The 14,210-nt window shown below is 48.0% G+C and overlaps 1 protein-coding gene across 3 annotated transcripts in view; it reads left to right on the top strand.

Moving 5' to 3' along the window:
- The window catches only part of LOC109881922 (RNA-binding protein 25-like), a 36,860-nt gene extending 23,625 nt beyond the window's left edge, over nucleotides 1-13,235 (top strand). For all 3 annotated transcript variants that reach the window (XM_031787667.1, XM_031787666.1, XM_031787668.1), the window contains 7 exons: nucleotides 1,468-1,541; nucleotides 2,751-2,901; nucleotides 3,850-4,291; nucleotides 8,731-9,035; nucleotides 9,548-9,646; nucleotides 11,404-11,451; nucleotides 11,671-13,235. In XM_031787667.1, coding sequence (XP_031643527.1) covers nucleotides 1,468-1,541; nucleotides 2,751-2,901; nucleotides 3,850-4,291; nucleotides 8,731-9,035; nucleotides 9,548-9,646; nucleotides 11,404-11,451; nucleotides 11,671-11,763 — 1,212 coding nt within the window. In that variant the 3' untranslated portion in view covers nucleotides 11,764-13,235. The remainder of the gene's footprint in view (nucleotides 1-1,467; nucleotides 1,542-2,750; nucleotides 2,902-3,849; nucleotides 4,292-8,730; nucleotides 9,036-9,547; nucleotides 9,647-11,403; nucleotides 11,452-11,670) is intronic.
- The last annotated feature ends 975 nt before the right edge of the window (nucleotides 13,236-14,210 follow it).

Raw genomic sequence — 14,210 nt, 5'->3', positions numbered from 1 at the left:
TCTTAAAGAAAAACAACCCCTTTTCCCAGGTGCAGTTAAAATAACGTTTTTTATTTTAATTTATTAAATTTAAAAAAAAAAATATTATATATTTGTGTCAAATTGCCAATTGTCAACCGATCCCTTATAGGATTAATTGACATATACACAAACATAACAATAATTCATTGTGGGAGCTTTCTAGGGAGTTTTTCCTAGCCACCGTGCTTCTACACCTGCATTGCTTGCTGTTTGGGGGTTTTAGGCTGGGTTTCTGTACAGCACTTTGAGATATCAGCTGATGTACGAAGGGCTATATAAATAAATTTGATTTGATTTGATTGTGCTAAAATGTCCATACATAATAGTAAAAATGTGTATCCAAACAATAATTATATCCCTAGAGCAGTACAATAATATACATACTAACACACTGTGTATATACACATACATACAATACTGGTCAAATGTTTTAGAACACCTACTCATTCAAGGATTTTTCTTTATTTTTACTATTTTCTACATTGTAGAATAATAGGGAAGACATCAAAACTATGAAATAACACATATGGAATCATGTAGTAACCAAAATAAGTGTTAAACAAATCAAAATTATATTTTATATTTGAGATTCTTCAAAGTAGCCACCCTTTGCCTTGATGACAGCTTTGCACACTCTTGGCATTCTCTCAACCAGCTTCACCTGGAATGCTTTTCCAACAGTCTTGAAGGAGTTCCCACATATGCTGAGCATTTGTTGGCTGCTTTTCCTTCACTCTGTGGTCCAACTCATCCCAAACCATCCTCAATTGGGTTGAGGCCAGGTGATTGTGAAGGCCAGGTCATCTGATGCAGCACACCATCACTCTCCTTGGTCAAATAGCCCTTACACAGCCTGGTGGTGTGTTGGGTCATTGTCCTGTTGAAAAACAAATGATAGTCCCACTAAGTCCAAACCAGGCGGGATGGCGTATCGCTGCAGAATACTGTGGTAGCAATGCTGGTTAAGTGTGCCTTGAATTCCAACTAAATCACAGACAGTGTCACCAGCTAAGCACCCCGACACCATAACACCTCCTCCTCCATGCTTCACGTTGGGAACCACACATGCAGAGATCATCCGTTCACCTACTCTGCGTCTCACAAAGACACGACGGTTGGAACCAAAAATCTCCAATTTGGACTCATTATACCAAAGGACCGATTTTAGTGCTTTTTTTGGTTACTACATGATTCCATAATTGTTATTTCATAGTTTTGATGTCTTCACTACTATTCTACAATGTAGAAAAAAGTTTAAAAAATAAAATCCTGGAATGAGTAGGTATTCTATGTACATATAAATAGAGAAGACATTTTAACCCAGTCTGGCACGAAGAGAAGATTCATATGGGAGACGAGCCTTTACACCATCTATAATATTAGCCGTTTGAATGTGTCATTTACCTCATGGAAGCTAAATGTTTGCAATCATTTGTTCTTCTTCAGACAAAAGAAGGCAAGCGCCTGAAAGAGTTCCTGGAAGATTATGACGATGACAAAGATGACCTGAAATACTACAGGTGAGGACACACCTTTTATAACACAGAGATGACCTGATATACTACAGGTGAGGACACACCTTTTATAACACAGAGATGACCTGATATACTACAGGTGAGGACACACCTTTATAACACAGATGACCTGATATACTACAGGTGAGGACACACCTTTATAACACAGATGACCTGATATACTACAGGTGAGGACACACCTTTATAACACAGATGACCTGATATACTACAGGTGAGGACACACCTTTATAACACAGATGACCTGATATACTACAGGTGAGGACACACCTTTATAACACAGAGACGACCTGATATACTACAGGTGAGGACACACCTTTTATAACACAGAGACGACCTGATATACTACAGGTGAGGACACACCTTTATAACACAGAGATGACCTGAAATACTACAGGTGAGGACACACCTTTATAACACAGAGATGACCTGAAATACTACAGGTGAGGACACACCTTTATAACACAGATGACCTGATATTCTACAGGTGAGGACACACCTTTATAACACAGAGATGACCTGATATTCTACAGGTGAGGACACACCTTTATAACACAGATGACCTGATATACTACAGGTGAGGACACACCTTTTATAACACAGAGACGACCTGATATACTACAGGTGAGGACACACCTTTATAACACAGAGATGACCTGAAATACTACAGGTGAGGACACACCTTTTATAACACAATTGTCCTTGTCTCTCTCTGAGGAAGAATATAAAGGGCCTCATCTCTCTCTGAGGAAGGAGATAAAGGGCCTCATCTCTCTCTGAGGAAGGAGATAAAGGGCCTCATCTCTCTGAGGAAGGAGATAAAGGGCCTCATCTCTCTCTGAGGAAGGAGATAAAGGGCCTCATCTCTCTGAGGAAGGAGATAAAGGGCCTCATCTCTCTGAGGAAGGAGATAAAGGGCCTCATCTCTCTGAGGAAGTAGATAAAGGACCTCATCTCTCTCTGAGGAAGGAGATAAAGGGCCTCATCTCTCTGAGGAAGGAGATAAAGGACCTCATCTCTCTCTGAGGAAGGAGATAAAGGGCCTCATCTCTCTGAGGAAGGAGATAAAGGGCCTCATCTCTCTCTCTGAGGAAGGAGATAAAGGGCCTCATCTCTCTCTCTGAGGAAGTAGGGCCAAAATCCTGATGTATCCTTTCATGCTGTATGACTGACCGGCCTTCCTCTCTCTCCCTCCAGGGGTAGTGCTTTACAGAAGCGTCTGAGAGACCGTGAGAAGGAGACTGAGCTGGATGAGAGAGACAGGAAGAGGGAGAAGGAGGAGCATGATCAGATCAGACAGAGACTGTTAGCTGAGGGACACCCAGACCCTGAGGCCGAGCTGCAGAGGGTATGTCTGGCTGTCTGTCTGGCCGTCTGTCTGGCTCTATTGCTGTCTGTCTGGCCGTCTGTCTGGCTCTATTGCTGTCTGTCTGGCCATCTGTCTGGCCATCTGTCTGTCTGGCCGACCGTCTGGCTCTATTGCTGTCTGTCTGTTCGTCTGGCTGGATGGCTTTCTGGCTGGCTGGCTCTATTTAATTTTACCTTTATTTTACTAGGCAAGTCAATTAAGAACAAATTCTTATTTTCAATGACGGCCTAGGAACAGTGGGTTAACTACCTGTTCAGGGGCAGAACGACAGATTTGTACCATGTCAGCTCGGGGATTCGAACTTGCAACCTTTCGGTTACTAGTCCAACGCTCTAACCACTAGGCTACCCTGCTGTTCGTCTGGCTGTCTGTCTCTATTGCTGTCTGTCTGTTCGTCTGGCTGGCTGGCTCTATTGCTGTCTTGTCTGTTCGTCTGGCTGTCTGTCTCTATTGCTGTCTGTCTGTTCGTCTGGCTGGCTGGCTCTATTGCTGTCTGTCTGGCCATCTGTCTGTCTGGCCGACCGTCTGGCTGTGTGGCTGTCTGTCTGATCGTCTGGCTGGCTGGCTCTATTGCTGTCTGTCTCCTGGATGGCTTTCTGGCTGGCTGGCTGGCTCTATTGCTGTCTGGCTGTTTGTCTGTCAACTCTGTGTTGTTATTGTTCAAGTTCAGGTTGTACCTTCCAGTTTCCAACCATTTCCTCCGTCCTGAACACAACCCTGCTGTCTGTCAGCTGGCTAACTGGCACATCCACAGACATGAGAAATGTGGATCAATGTGCATTGTACCCTGTCAAATAGCAAATAGGGACAATGAACATGAATGAACATGAATAGACAATGCACATCTTTTTTTATATATTTTTATTTTAGTGTGTTGACTTTTTTTTGGTATAAATGCACTTTAAATACATTTGATTTGAATCCAAGATGGAGGAGGAGGCAGAGCGGAGGCGGCAGCCCCCAGTGAAGCCGGTGCCAGAGGAGGAGGTGCAGCAGGAGAAACCAAACCGGGACAGGGAGCACCGAGAGAGGGAGCACCGAGAGAGGGACCACCACAGGGACAGGAGAGGAGCAGACAGGCCTTCTCTCCAGCACCTTCAACCCCAATCAGACGATGACTTGGAGGAAGGGGAGGAGCTTGATGATTGTGACCGGGAGGACTCATCAGATGCCAGGCCAAACCCAAACCTGAAGCCCACGATGCGGCCAATAACATCGGCCCCCTCGGTGTCGTCGGGCAGCGGCGGCGCCACACCCAACTCCCCCGGCAACGAGTCTCCCTGCGGTATCATCATCCCTCATGAAAATTCTCCTGAAGCCCGGCCCACTGAAGAACAGCATCCCAAGATTGGCCTCAGCCTCAAACTGGGTGAGTTAAAACTAGAGTGAACTAGTTAGAACAAGATTGGCCTCAGCCTCAAACTGGGTGAGTTAAAACTAGATTGAACTAGTTAGAACAAGATTGGCCTTAGTCTCAAACTGGGTGAGTTAAAACTAGAGTGAACTAGTTAGAACAAGATTGGCCTCAGCCTCAAACTGGGTGAGTTAAAACTAGATTGAACTAGTTAGAACAAGATTGGCCTCAGCCACAAACTGGGTGAGTTAAAACTAGATTGAACTAGTTAGAACAAGATTGGCCTCAGCCACAAACTGGGTGAGTTAAAACTAGATTGAACTAGTTAGAACAAGATTGGCCTCAGCCTCAAACTGGTTAAGTCGTCATCGTCGTCTCTCAGTCTAACGTGCTGACCACACCGCTCGCGTAACTGAAATAACACGAACGCGCACTTTTATTTTATCATTGCACCCACACTGCTGACATCAACGAGCGTCTGCGTAGCCAGGCGCTAAAATGCTCGACGCTCTGCAAGTCCCGCCTCTCCCATCTCCTCATTGTTTTTTTTGGAGCATATACCCACGTGGGTGATTGGAAGATGATCATAGGTCCACACTCCAGTTGGTGGTGGTGGTAATGCACCTTAAAGTTGGTTGCCATCTGCAATATAAAGTCCAAAGAAGAAGAAGAAGTAGCCAGAAGGAAGAGAGATTACTAGAAACAAACTCGGTTGACCCTTTTATGTGTGGATTAATTGTCAGAGTAGAGGACCTTGTGCATTTCAGGTAAAATAACAACTCAACGTTTGTATCCCAGGACAAATTACCTTGCAACAGCAACCTAGCTAAATAGGACAAATTAGCTAGAAACTGCAAGCTAGCTAAACAGGACAAATTAGCTAGCAACTGCAAGCTAGCTAAATAGGACAAATTAGCTAGCAACACCAAGCTAGCTAAATAGGACAAATTACCTTGCAACAGCAAGCTAGCTAAATAGGACAAATTAGCTAGCAACTGCAAGCTAGCTGACTAAATGTCCATTGATGTTTAATGCTTTTCGACCTGTCCCCAAATGAATATAGTTGGTTCAGAGTTGGTTTTGATATTTCAACATGCGTCTGATGGAATACACGCGCGCCCGGTCTAGTCAGTGTGTGACCCTCTAGCTTTGACCCTCAATTCTCTATAACCCACTGTAACCCACCAACCTGTCTCTCTCTCTCTGTCCCCTCTATAACCCGTCTCTCTCTCTCTGTCCCCTCTATAACCCGTCTCTCTCTGTCCCCTCTATAACCCGTCTCTCTCTGTCCCCTCTATAACCCGTCTCTCTCTCCGTCCCCTCTATAACCCGTCTCTCTCTCCCTCCGTCCCCACTATAACCCGTCTCTCTCTCTGTCCCCTCTATAACCCGTCTCTCTCTCCCTCCGTCCCCTCTATAACCTGTCTCTCTCTCTCTCCGTCCCCTCTATAACCCGTCTCTCCCTCCGTCCCCTCTATAACCTGTCTCTCCCTCCGTCCCCTCTATAACCTGTCTCTCTCTCCGTCCCCTCTATAACCCCTCTCTCTCTCTGTCCCCTCTATAACCCGTCTCTCTCTCCGTCCCCTCTATAACCCGTCTCTCTCTCTCTCCGTCCCCTCTATAACCCGTCTCTCCCTCCGTCCCCTCTATAACCCGTCTCTCCCTCCGTCCCCTCTATAACCCGTCTCTCCCTCCGTCCCCTCTATAACCCGTCTCTCTCTCCCTCCGTCCCCTCTATAACCCGTCTCTCTCTCCCTCCGTCCCCTCTACAACCCGTCTCTCTCTCCGTCCCCACTATAACCCGTCTCTCTCTCCCTCCGTCCCCTCTAACCCGTCTCTCCCTCCGTCCCCTATATAACCCGTCTCTCCCTCCGTCCCCTCTATAACCCGTCTCTCCCTCCGTCCCCTCTATAACCCGTCTCTCCCTCCGTCCCCTCTATAACCCGTCTCTCCCTCCGTCCCCTCTATAACCCGTCTCTCCCTCTATAACCCGTCTCTCTCCGTCCCCTCTATAACCTGTCTCTCTCTCCGTCCCCTCTATAACCCGTCTCTCTCTCTCTCCGTCCTCTCTATATCCCGTCTCACTCTCTCTCCGTCCTCTCTATAACCCGTCTCTCTCTCTCTCCGTCCCCTCTATAACCTGTCTCTCTCTCCGTCCCCTATATAACCCGTCTCTCTCTCCCTCTATAACCCGTCTCTCCCTCCGTCCCCTCTATAACCCGTCTCTCCCTCCGTCCCCTCTATAACCTGTCTCTCCCTCCGTCCCCTCTATAACCTGTCTCTCTCTCCGTCCCCTCTATAACCCCTCTCTCTCTCCGTCCCCTCTATAACCCGTCTCTCTCTCCGTCCCCTCTATAACCCGTCTCTCTCTCCGTCCCCTCTATAACCTGTCTCTCTCTCTCTCCGTCCCCACTATAACCCGTCTCTCTCTCCCTCCGTCCCCTCTATAACCCGTCTCTCTCTCCGTCCCCTCTATAACCCGTCTCTCTCTCCGTCCCCACTACAACCCGTCTCTCTCTCCGTCCCCTCTATAACCCGTCTCTCTCTCCGTCCCCTCTATAACCCGTCTCTCCCTCCGTCCCCTCTATAACCCGTCTCTCTCTCTCCGTCCCCTCTATAACCCGTCTCTCTCTCTATCCGTCCCCTCTATAACCCGTCTCTCTCTCTATCCGTCCCCTCTATAACCCGTCTCTCTCTCTCTCCGTCCCCTCTATAACCCGTCTCTCTCTCTCCGTCCCCTCTATAACCCGTCTCTCTCTCTCCGTCCCCTCTATAACCCGTCTCTCTCTCTCCCTCCGTCCCCTCTATAACCCGTCTCTCTCTCCGTCCCCTCTATAACCCGTCTCTCTCTCTCCGTCCCCTCTATAACCCGTCTCTCTCTCCGTCCCCTCTATAACCCGTCTCTCTCTCCCTCCGTCCCCTCTATAACCCGTCTCTCTCTCCCTCCGTCCCCTCTATAACCCGTCTCTCTCTCCCTCCGTCCCCTCTAACCCGTCTCTCCCTCCGTCCCCTCTATAACCCGTCTCTCCCTCCGTCCCCTCTATAACCCGTCTCTCTCCGTCCCCTCTATAACCTGTCTCTCTCTCCGTCCCCTCTATAACCCGTCTCTCTCTCTCTCCGTCCTCTCTATATCCCGTCTCACTCTCTCTCCGTCCCCTATATAACCCGTCTCTCTCTCCCTCTATAACCCGTCTCTCTCCGTCCCCTCCATAACCCGTCTCTCCCTCCGTCCCCTCTATAACCCGTCTCTCTCCCTCCGTCCCCTCTATAACCCGTCTCTCTCCCTCCGTCCCCTCTATAACCCGTCTCTCTCTCCGTCCCCACTACAACCCGTCTCTCTCTCTCTCCGTCCCCTCTATAACCCGTCTCTCTCTCTCCGTCCTCTCTATATCCCGTCTCACTCTCTCTCCGTCCTCTCTCTAACCCGTCTCTCTCTCTCCGTCCCCTCTATAACCTCTCTCTCTCCGTCCCCTCTATAACCCGTCTCTCTCTCTCTCCGTCCTCTCTATAACCCGTCTCTCTCTCTCTCCGCCCCCTCTATAACCTGTCTCTCTCTCCGTCCCCTCTATAACCTGTCTCTCTCTCCGTCCCCTCTATAACCCGTCTCTCTCTCTCTCCGTCCCCTCTACAACCCGTCTCTCTCTCCGTCCCCACTACAACCCGTCTCTCTCTCCGTCCCCTCTATAACCCGTCTCTCTCTCCGTCCCCTCTATAACCCGTCTCTCTCTCTCCGTCCCCTCTATAACCCGTCTCTCTCTCTATCCGTCCCCTCTATAACCCGTCTCTCTCTCTATCCGTCCCCTCTATAACCCGTCTCTCTCTCTCTCCGTCCCCTCTATAACCCGTCTCTCTCTCTCCGTCCCCTCTATAACCCGTCTCTCTCTCTCTCCGTCCCCTCTATAACCCGTCTCTCTCTCTCTCCGTCCCCTCTATAACCCGTCTCTCTCTCTCCGTCCCCTCTATAACCCGTCTCTCTCTCTCCGTCCCCTCTATAACCCGTCTCTCTCTCTCCGTCCCCTCTATAACCCGTCTCTCTCTCTCCGTCCCCTCTATAACCCGTCTCTCTCTCTCCGTCCCCTCTATAACCCGTCTCTCTCTCTCCGTCCCCTCTATAACCCGTCTCTCTCTCTCCGTCCCCTCTATAACCCGTCTCTCTCTCTCCGTCCCCTCTATAACCCGTCTCTCTCTCTCCGTCCCCTCTATAACCCGTCTCGCTCTCTCTCCGTCCCTTCTATAACCCGTCTCGCTCTCTCTCCGTCCCCTCTATAACCCGTCTCTCTCTCTCTCCGTCCCCTCTATAACCCGTCTCTCTCTCTCTCCGTCCCCTCTATAACCCGTCTCTCTCTCTCTCTCTCTCCCCGTCCCCTCTATAACCTGTCTCTCTCTCCGTCCGTCCCCTCTATAACCCGTCTCTCTCTCCGTACCCACTATAACCTGTCTCCCCCCGTTTCCAGGCGCCAGCCCCAACCATCAGATCCACACCGGGAGTAAACGTAAGAAGCTGGCCAACGTCGACAGCGTCTTCAACAAGTTCGGCGAGGAGGAGGCCGACGAAGCGCCTCGTAAACGTAAGCTGGTTCCGTTGGACTACGGCGAGGATGATAAGAGCTTGGGTCTGGACGGGGCAGAGGTACCTGGAGGGAAGGGAGGACAAAACACAGAGGAGAAACGGAAACACATCAGGAGTCTCATTGAGAAGATCCCTACAGCCAGGCCGGATCTGTTCAACTACCCTCTGGACTGGACTGCTGTGGACTCGGTAAGGAGGAGGAGGAGGATGTAAAAAAATGGGACCTTTTATTTAATTATGCAAGTCAGTTAAAGAACAAGTTCTTATTTTCAATGACGGCCTAGGAACAGGGGGGTTAACTGCGTTGTTCAGGAGCAGAACGACAGTTTTGTACCTTGTCAGCTCGGGGATTTGAACTTGCAGCCTTTCGGTTATTAGTCCAACACTCTAACCACTAGGCTACCCTGGATGATGATGGTGATGATGATGATGATGATGATAATGATGATGATGATGAGGCAGGTCAGGCCCCAGAGCTCTGGTGTGGCTCAGTTGGTAATAACGTGACGATTGCAGCGTTAAGGTTCAAGCATCCCGTAGGGTTCACACACACTAACAAGTCCCAAGGATCCTGGTCCTCTGTGAACCTAATCTACTCTTGACATATTTGGTCAACTGGAAATTGAAAAGCGATGTGGGAAGAACTAGTAATTCTCTGTAAATCACCTGATGTCTGAAACCTCTTGTTCTTCCTGTCTCAGACTCTGATGGAGCGCCGCATCAGACCCTGGATCAACAAGAAGATTATAGAGTACATCGGAGAGGAGGAAGCTACGCTAGTGGACTTTGTCTGTTCGAAGGTGAGTCGGTAACTGATTGAGTGGGAGAGAGAATGATTTGTCTGAGGAAGGATGACATTGGTTTCCTTACCTTGTAAGAAGTTTATAGATAAGGTATGACTGCAACCCAATGTGTTCGTTTAGTTTACCTGGTCACTGTTTCAAACACGTATGTTTTTTTGGGGGCGGGGGGGCACAAATCCAATGTACCTATACCACTGAGTGTACAAAACATTAGGAACACCTTACGTCGGGGCATGGACTCTACAACGTGGCGAAAGCGTTCCACAGAAATGCTGGCCCATGTTGACCGGATGTTCTTTGGTTGGTTGATCATTCTTGATACAATAACTGTTCAGCGTGAAAAACCCAGCAGCGTTGCAGTTCTTGTCACAAACCGGTGCGCCTTGGCACCTACTACCATAACCCTGTTCAAAGTCACACATTTTTTGTCTTGTCTATTCACCCTCACACATACACAATCCATGTCTCAATTGTCTCAAGGCTTAAAAATCCTTCTTTAACCACCTGTCTCCTCCCCTTCATCTACACTGATTGAAGTGGATTTAACAAGTGACATCCGTAAGGAATCATATCTTTCACCTGGATTCACCTGGTCAGTCTATGTCATGGAAAGAGCAGCTGTTCCTAATGTTTTGTGTAGTCAGTGTATGTTTGTCAATGGTACCAATATGTCATTTTGGGGGGTGAACTACTCCTTTACCTTAAAGCTTGCCCTTATAATGCATTGTAAGACGTGTCATGAGCATGTAACTATGTTTCCACTGTGGTCTTCTATTCTTCACATTGTCCACGGGGGTAGCGATGGGACACGGGGGTAGCGATGGGACACGGGGGTAGCGATGGGACACGGGGGTAGCGATGGGACACTGGGGTAGCGATGGGACACTGGGGTAGCGATGGGACACGGGGGTAGCGATGGGACACTGTCGAGGGTAGCGATGGGACACTGTCGGGGGTAGCGATGGGACACTGTCGGGGGTAGCGATGGGACACTGTCGGGGGTAGCGATGGGACACTGTCGGGGGTAGCGATGGGACACTGTCGGGGGTAGCGATGGGACACTGTCGGGGGTAGCGATGGGACACTGTCGGGGGTAGCGATGGGACACGGTCGGGGGGGTAGCGATGGGACACGGCCGGGGGGTAGCGATGGGACACGGTCGGGGGGGTAGCGATGGGACACGGTCGGGGGGGTAGCGATGGGACACGGTCGGGGGGGGTAGCGATGGGACACGGTCGGGGGGGTAGCGATGGGACACGGTCGGGGGGGTAGCGATGGGACACGGTCGGGGGGTAGCGATGGGACACGGTCGGGGGGGTAGCGATGGGACACGGTCGGGGGGTAGCGATGGGACACGGTCGGGGGGGTAGCGATGGGACACGGTCGGGGGGGTAGCGATGGGACACGGTCGGGGGGGTAGCGATGGGACACGGTCGGGGGGTAGCGATGGGACACGGTCGGGGGGGTAGCGATGGACACGGTCGGGGGGGTAGCGATGGGACACGGTCGGGGGGGTAGCGATGGGACACGGTCGGGGGGGTAGCGATGGGACACGGTCGGGGGTAGCGATGGGACACGGTCGGGGGTAGCGATGGGACACGGTCGGGGTAGCGATGGGACACGGTCTGGGCAGCGATGGGACACGGTCGGGGGTATTGAGGACCCAATGTCTCTGACTGTGACGTATTCCCTGCAGTAGGCTTTGTGAGTGTTGTTGTCTTCCACGGTGTTTTACCAGCTTCCTGTCTCCTCAGGTGATGTCTCACGGCACACCGCAGGGGATCTTGGATGATGTTGCCATGGTGAGTTTAATAATAGATCATGATTTAAAAACATATAGAAACAATCTCATCGGCTTAACCAGTTTACCGTTTCATATGTTATTAAATGTAAGCCAACATTTGAGTTCGTTCTAAATCTAAGTTTGTTCTCGTCAACAGTGCAGTAGGCTAGACCTAACAGGTGTTAGAACGCGTGTTATTAAGAGAGGAGACCCACTAACTGATGTATTGTACCTGCAGGTTCTGGACGAGGAGGCAGAGGTGTTCATAGTTAAAATGTGGAGGTTGTTGATCTACGAAACGGAGGCCAAGAAGATTGGTCTGGGGAAATGAAGACTAGTACTACTACAGTACCACTGTTGTGAGGGACAGTTTAGTTTTTTTTTTCCCTCTGGCTTCAAGTCTCTTTATGTCTCTGACTGATCGACTGATCACACGGACACCTCTCACTCACTAGGGTGTTGAGACTATGAGCATGGGCCTATTACCAGTCCCCAACCCCCCCCCCTCTACTCCCCCAACCCCCTCTACCGCTCCCCCCCCCCCCCCCCCCCAAAAGATCTCTTTTAAATGAGTATAAACTTCCCTGAGTCAATACATGTTAGAAGCACCTTTTTGCGGTGATATACAGCTATGTCTTTCTGGGTAAGTCTCTTAATAAGAGCTTTTCACACCTCGATTGTACAATATTTTGCCGTTTTATTCTGTTTAAAAATCTTCAAACTCTTGTCAAGTTGATTGTTGATCATTGCTAGACAACCATTTTCAAGTCTTGCCATAGATGTTCAAGCCAATTTTAAGTCAAAACTGTAACTAGGCCACTCAGGAACATTCAATGTCGTCTTGGTAAGCAACTCCAGTGTAGATTTGACATCGTGTTTTAGGTTATTGTCTTTGCTGAAAGATGCATTCTTCTCCCAGTGTCTGTTGGAAAGCAGACTGAACCAGGTTTTCCTCTAGGATTTTGCCTGTGCTTAGATCTAGTCCGTTTCTTTTTATCCTAAAAACAACTCCCTTGTCGATGACAAGCATACCCATAACATGATGCAGCCACCACCATGCATCATGTTATCGGTATGCTTGTCATTGGCAAGGCTGTGTTGGATTTGCCCCAAGCATAACACTTTGTAGTCAGGACAAAAAAGTTTAAAAAAAATTGCAGTCTTACTTAAGTGCCTTGTTGCAAACAGGATGCATGTAAAGGAATATTTTTATTCTGTACAGGCTTCCTTCTTTTCACTCTTGTCATTTAGGTTAGTATTGTGGAATAACTACAATGTTGTTGATCCATCCTCAGTTTCTCCTATCACAGCCATTAAACTCTGTAAACTGTTTTAAAGTCACCATTGACCTCATGGTGAAATCCTTGAGCGGTTTCCTTCCTCTCCGGCAACTGTGTTAAGAAGGACGCCTGTATCTTTGTAGTGACTGGGTGTATTGATACACCATCCAAAGCCTAAATTAATAACTTCACCATGCTCAAAGGGATCTTCAATGTCTGCTGTTTTTATTTTTTACACATCTACCCATCGGTTGAAAAACCTCCCTGGTCTTTGTGGTTAAATCGTTGCTTGAAATCCACTACTCGATTGAGGAACTTTACAGATAATTCTGTGTGTGTGGGGTACAGAGTTGAGGTAGCCATTTAAAAAAAAAAAAAAACAACAATTTTATTGAACACGGAATTAGTCCATGCAAATTATTATGCGTTTTTTTTGTACTTATTTTGGCTTGCCATAACAAAGAGGTTGAAGACGTGTTGATTCAAGACAACTTTAAATTCATTAATAAAAAACAAAACAATTTTTTTTTTTTTTATTCACTTTGACATGATGGGATATTGTATGTAGATCAATGGCACAAAATCTCAGTTGAATCCATTTTAAATTAAGGCTGTAACACAACAAATTGTGTGGGGGGGATCAAGGTGTGTGAATACTTTCTGAAGGCACTGGTGGGATCTAATGATAAAATGAAAGAAGCTTCTTTTTTTAATATATATATATTTTTTAAATGAAGTGTGTAATTTATCTTAAAATTTGAACATGTGGAAATGTGATGTCACAACTGGATGCAATTATTTCGTTTTCTGTTTTCCGCTAAAGGATTAGTAGGAGTGAGGGAGGATCGCTTTGGGGGGAGAGGGTCGTTTCAGGAATGAGTGAGTGAGTGAGTGAGTGATTTGCATGTAAACAGTCAAGTCGGTGAAGAAAAGGAATCAGAATGCGTGTTTCATGTGTTTACGTGGAATACAGTATCAGTCAAAAGTTTGGACACATCGACTCATTAAAGGGTTTTTCTTTATTTGTACTATTTTCTACATTGTAGAATAATAGTGAAGACATCAAAACTATGAAATAACACATGGAATCATGTAGTAACCAAAAAAGTGTTAAACAAATCAAAATATATTTTATGTTTTAGATTCTTCAATGTAGCCACCCTTTTCCTTGATGACAGCTTTGCACACTCTTGGCATTATCTCAACCAGCTTCACCTGGAATGTTTTTCCAGCGGTCTTCAAGGAGTTCCCACATATGCTGAGCACTTGTTGGCTAATTTTCCTTCACTCTGCGGTCCAACTCATCCCTCAACTCAACCATCTCAACTGGGTTGAGGTCGGGTGATTGTGGAGGCCAGGTCATCTGATGCAGCACTCCATCACTCTCCTTCTTGGTCAAATATCCCTTACACAGCCTGGTGGTGTGTTGGGTCATTGTCATGTTGAAAAACAAGTGATAGTTCCACTAAGCGCAAACTAGATGGGATGGCGTTTCGCT

Source organism: Oncorhynchus kisutch, linkage group LG14 (genome assembly GCF_002021735.2).
Source record: "Oncorhynchus kisutch isolate 150728-3 linkage group LG14, Okis_V2, whole genome shotgun sequence".
Classification (NCBI taxonomy): Eukaryota; Metazoa; Chordata; class Actinopteri; order Salmoniformes; family Salmonidae; genus Oncorhynchus; species Oncorhynchus kisutch.
The sequence above is the reverse complement of the archived record's forward strand: the minus strand, read 5'-3'. Positions and strand labels throughout refer to the sequence as shown.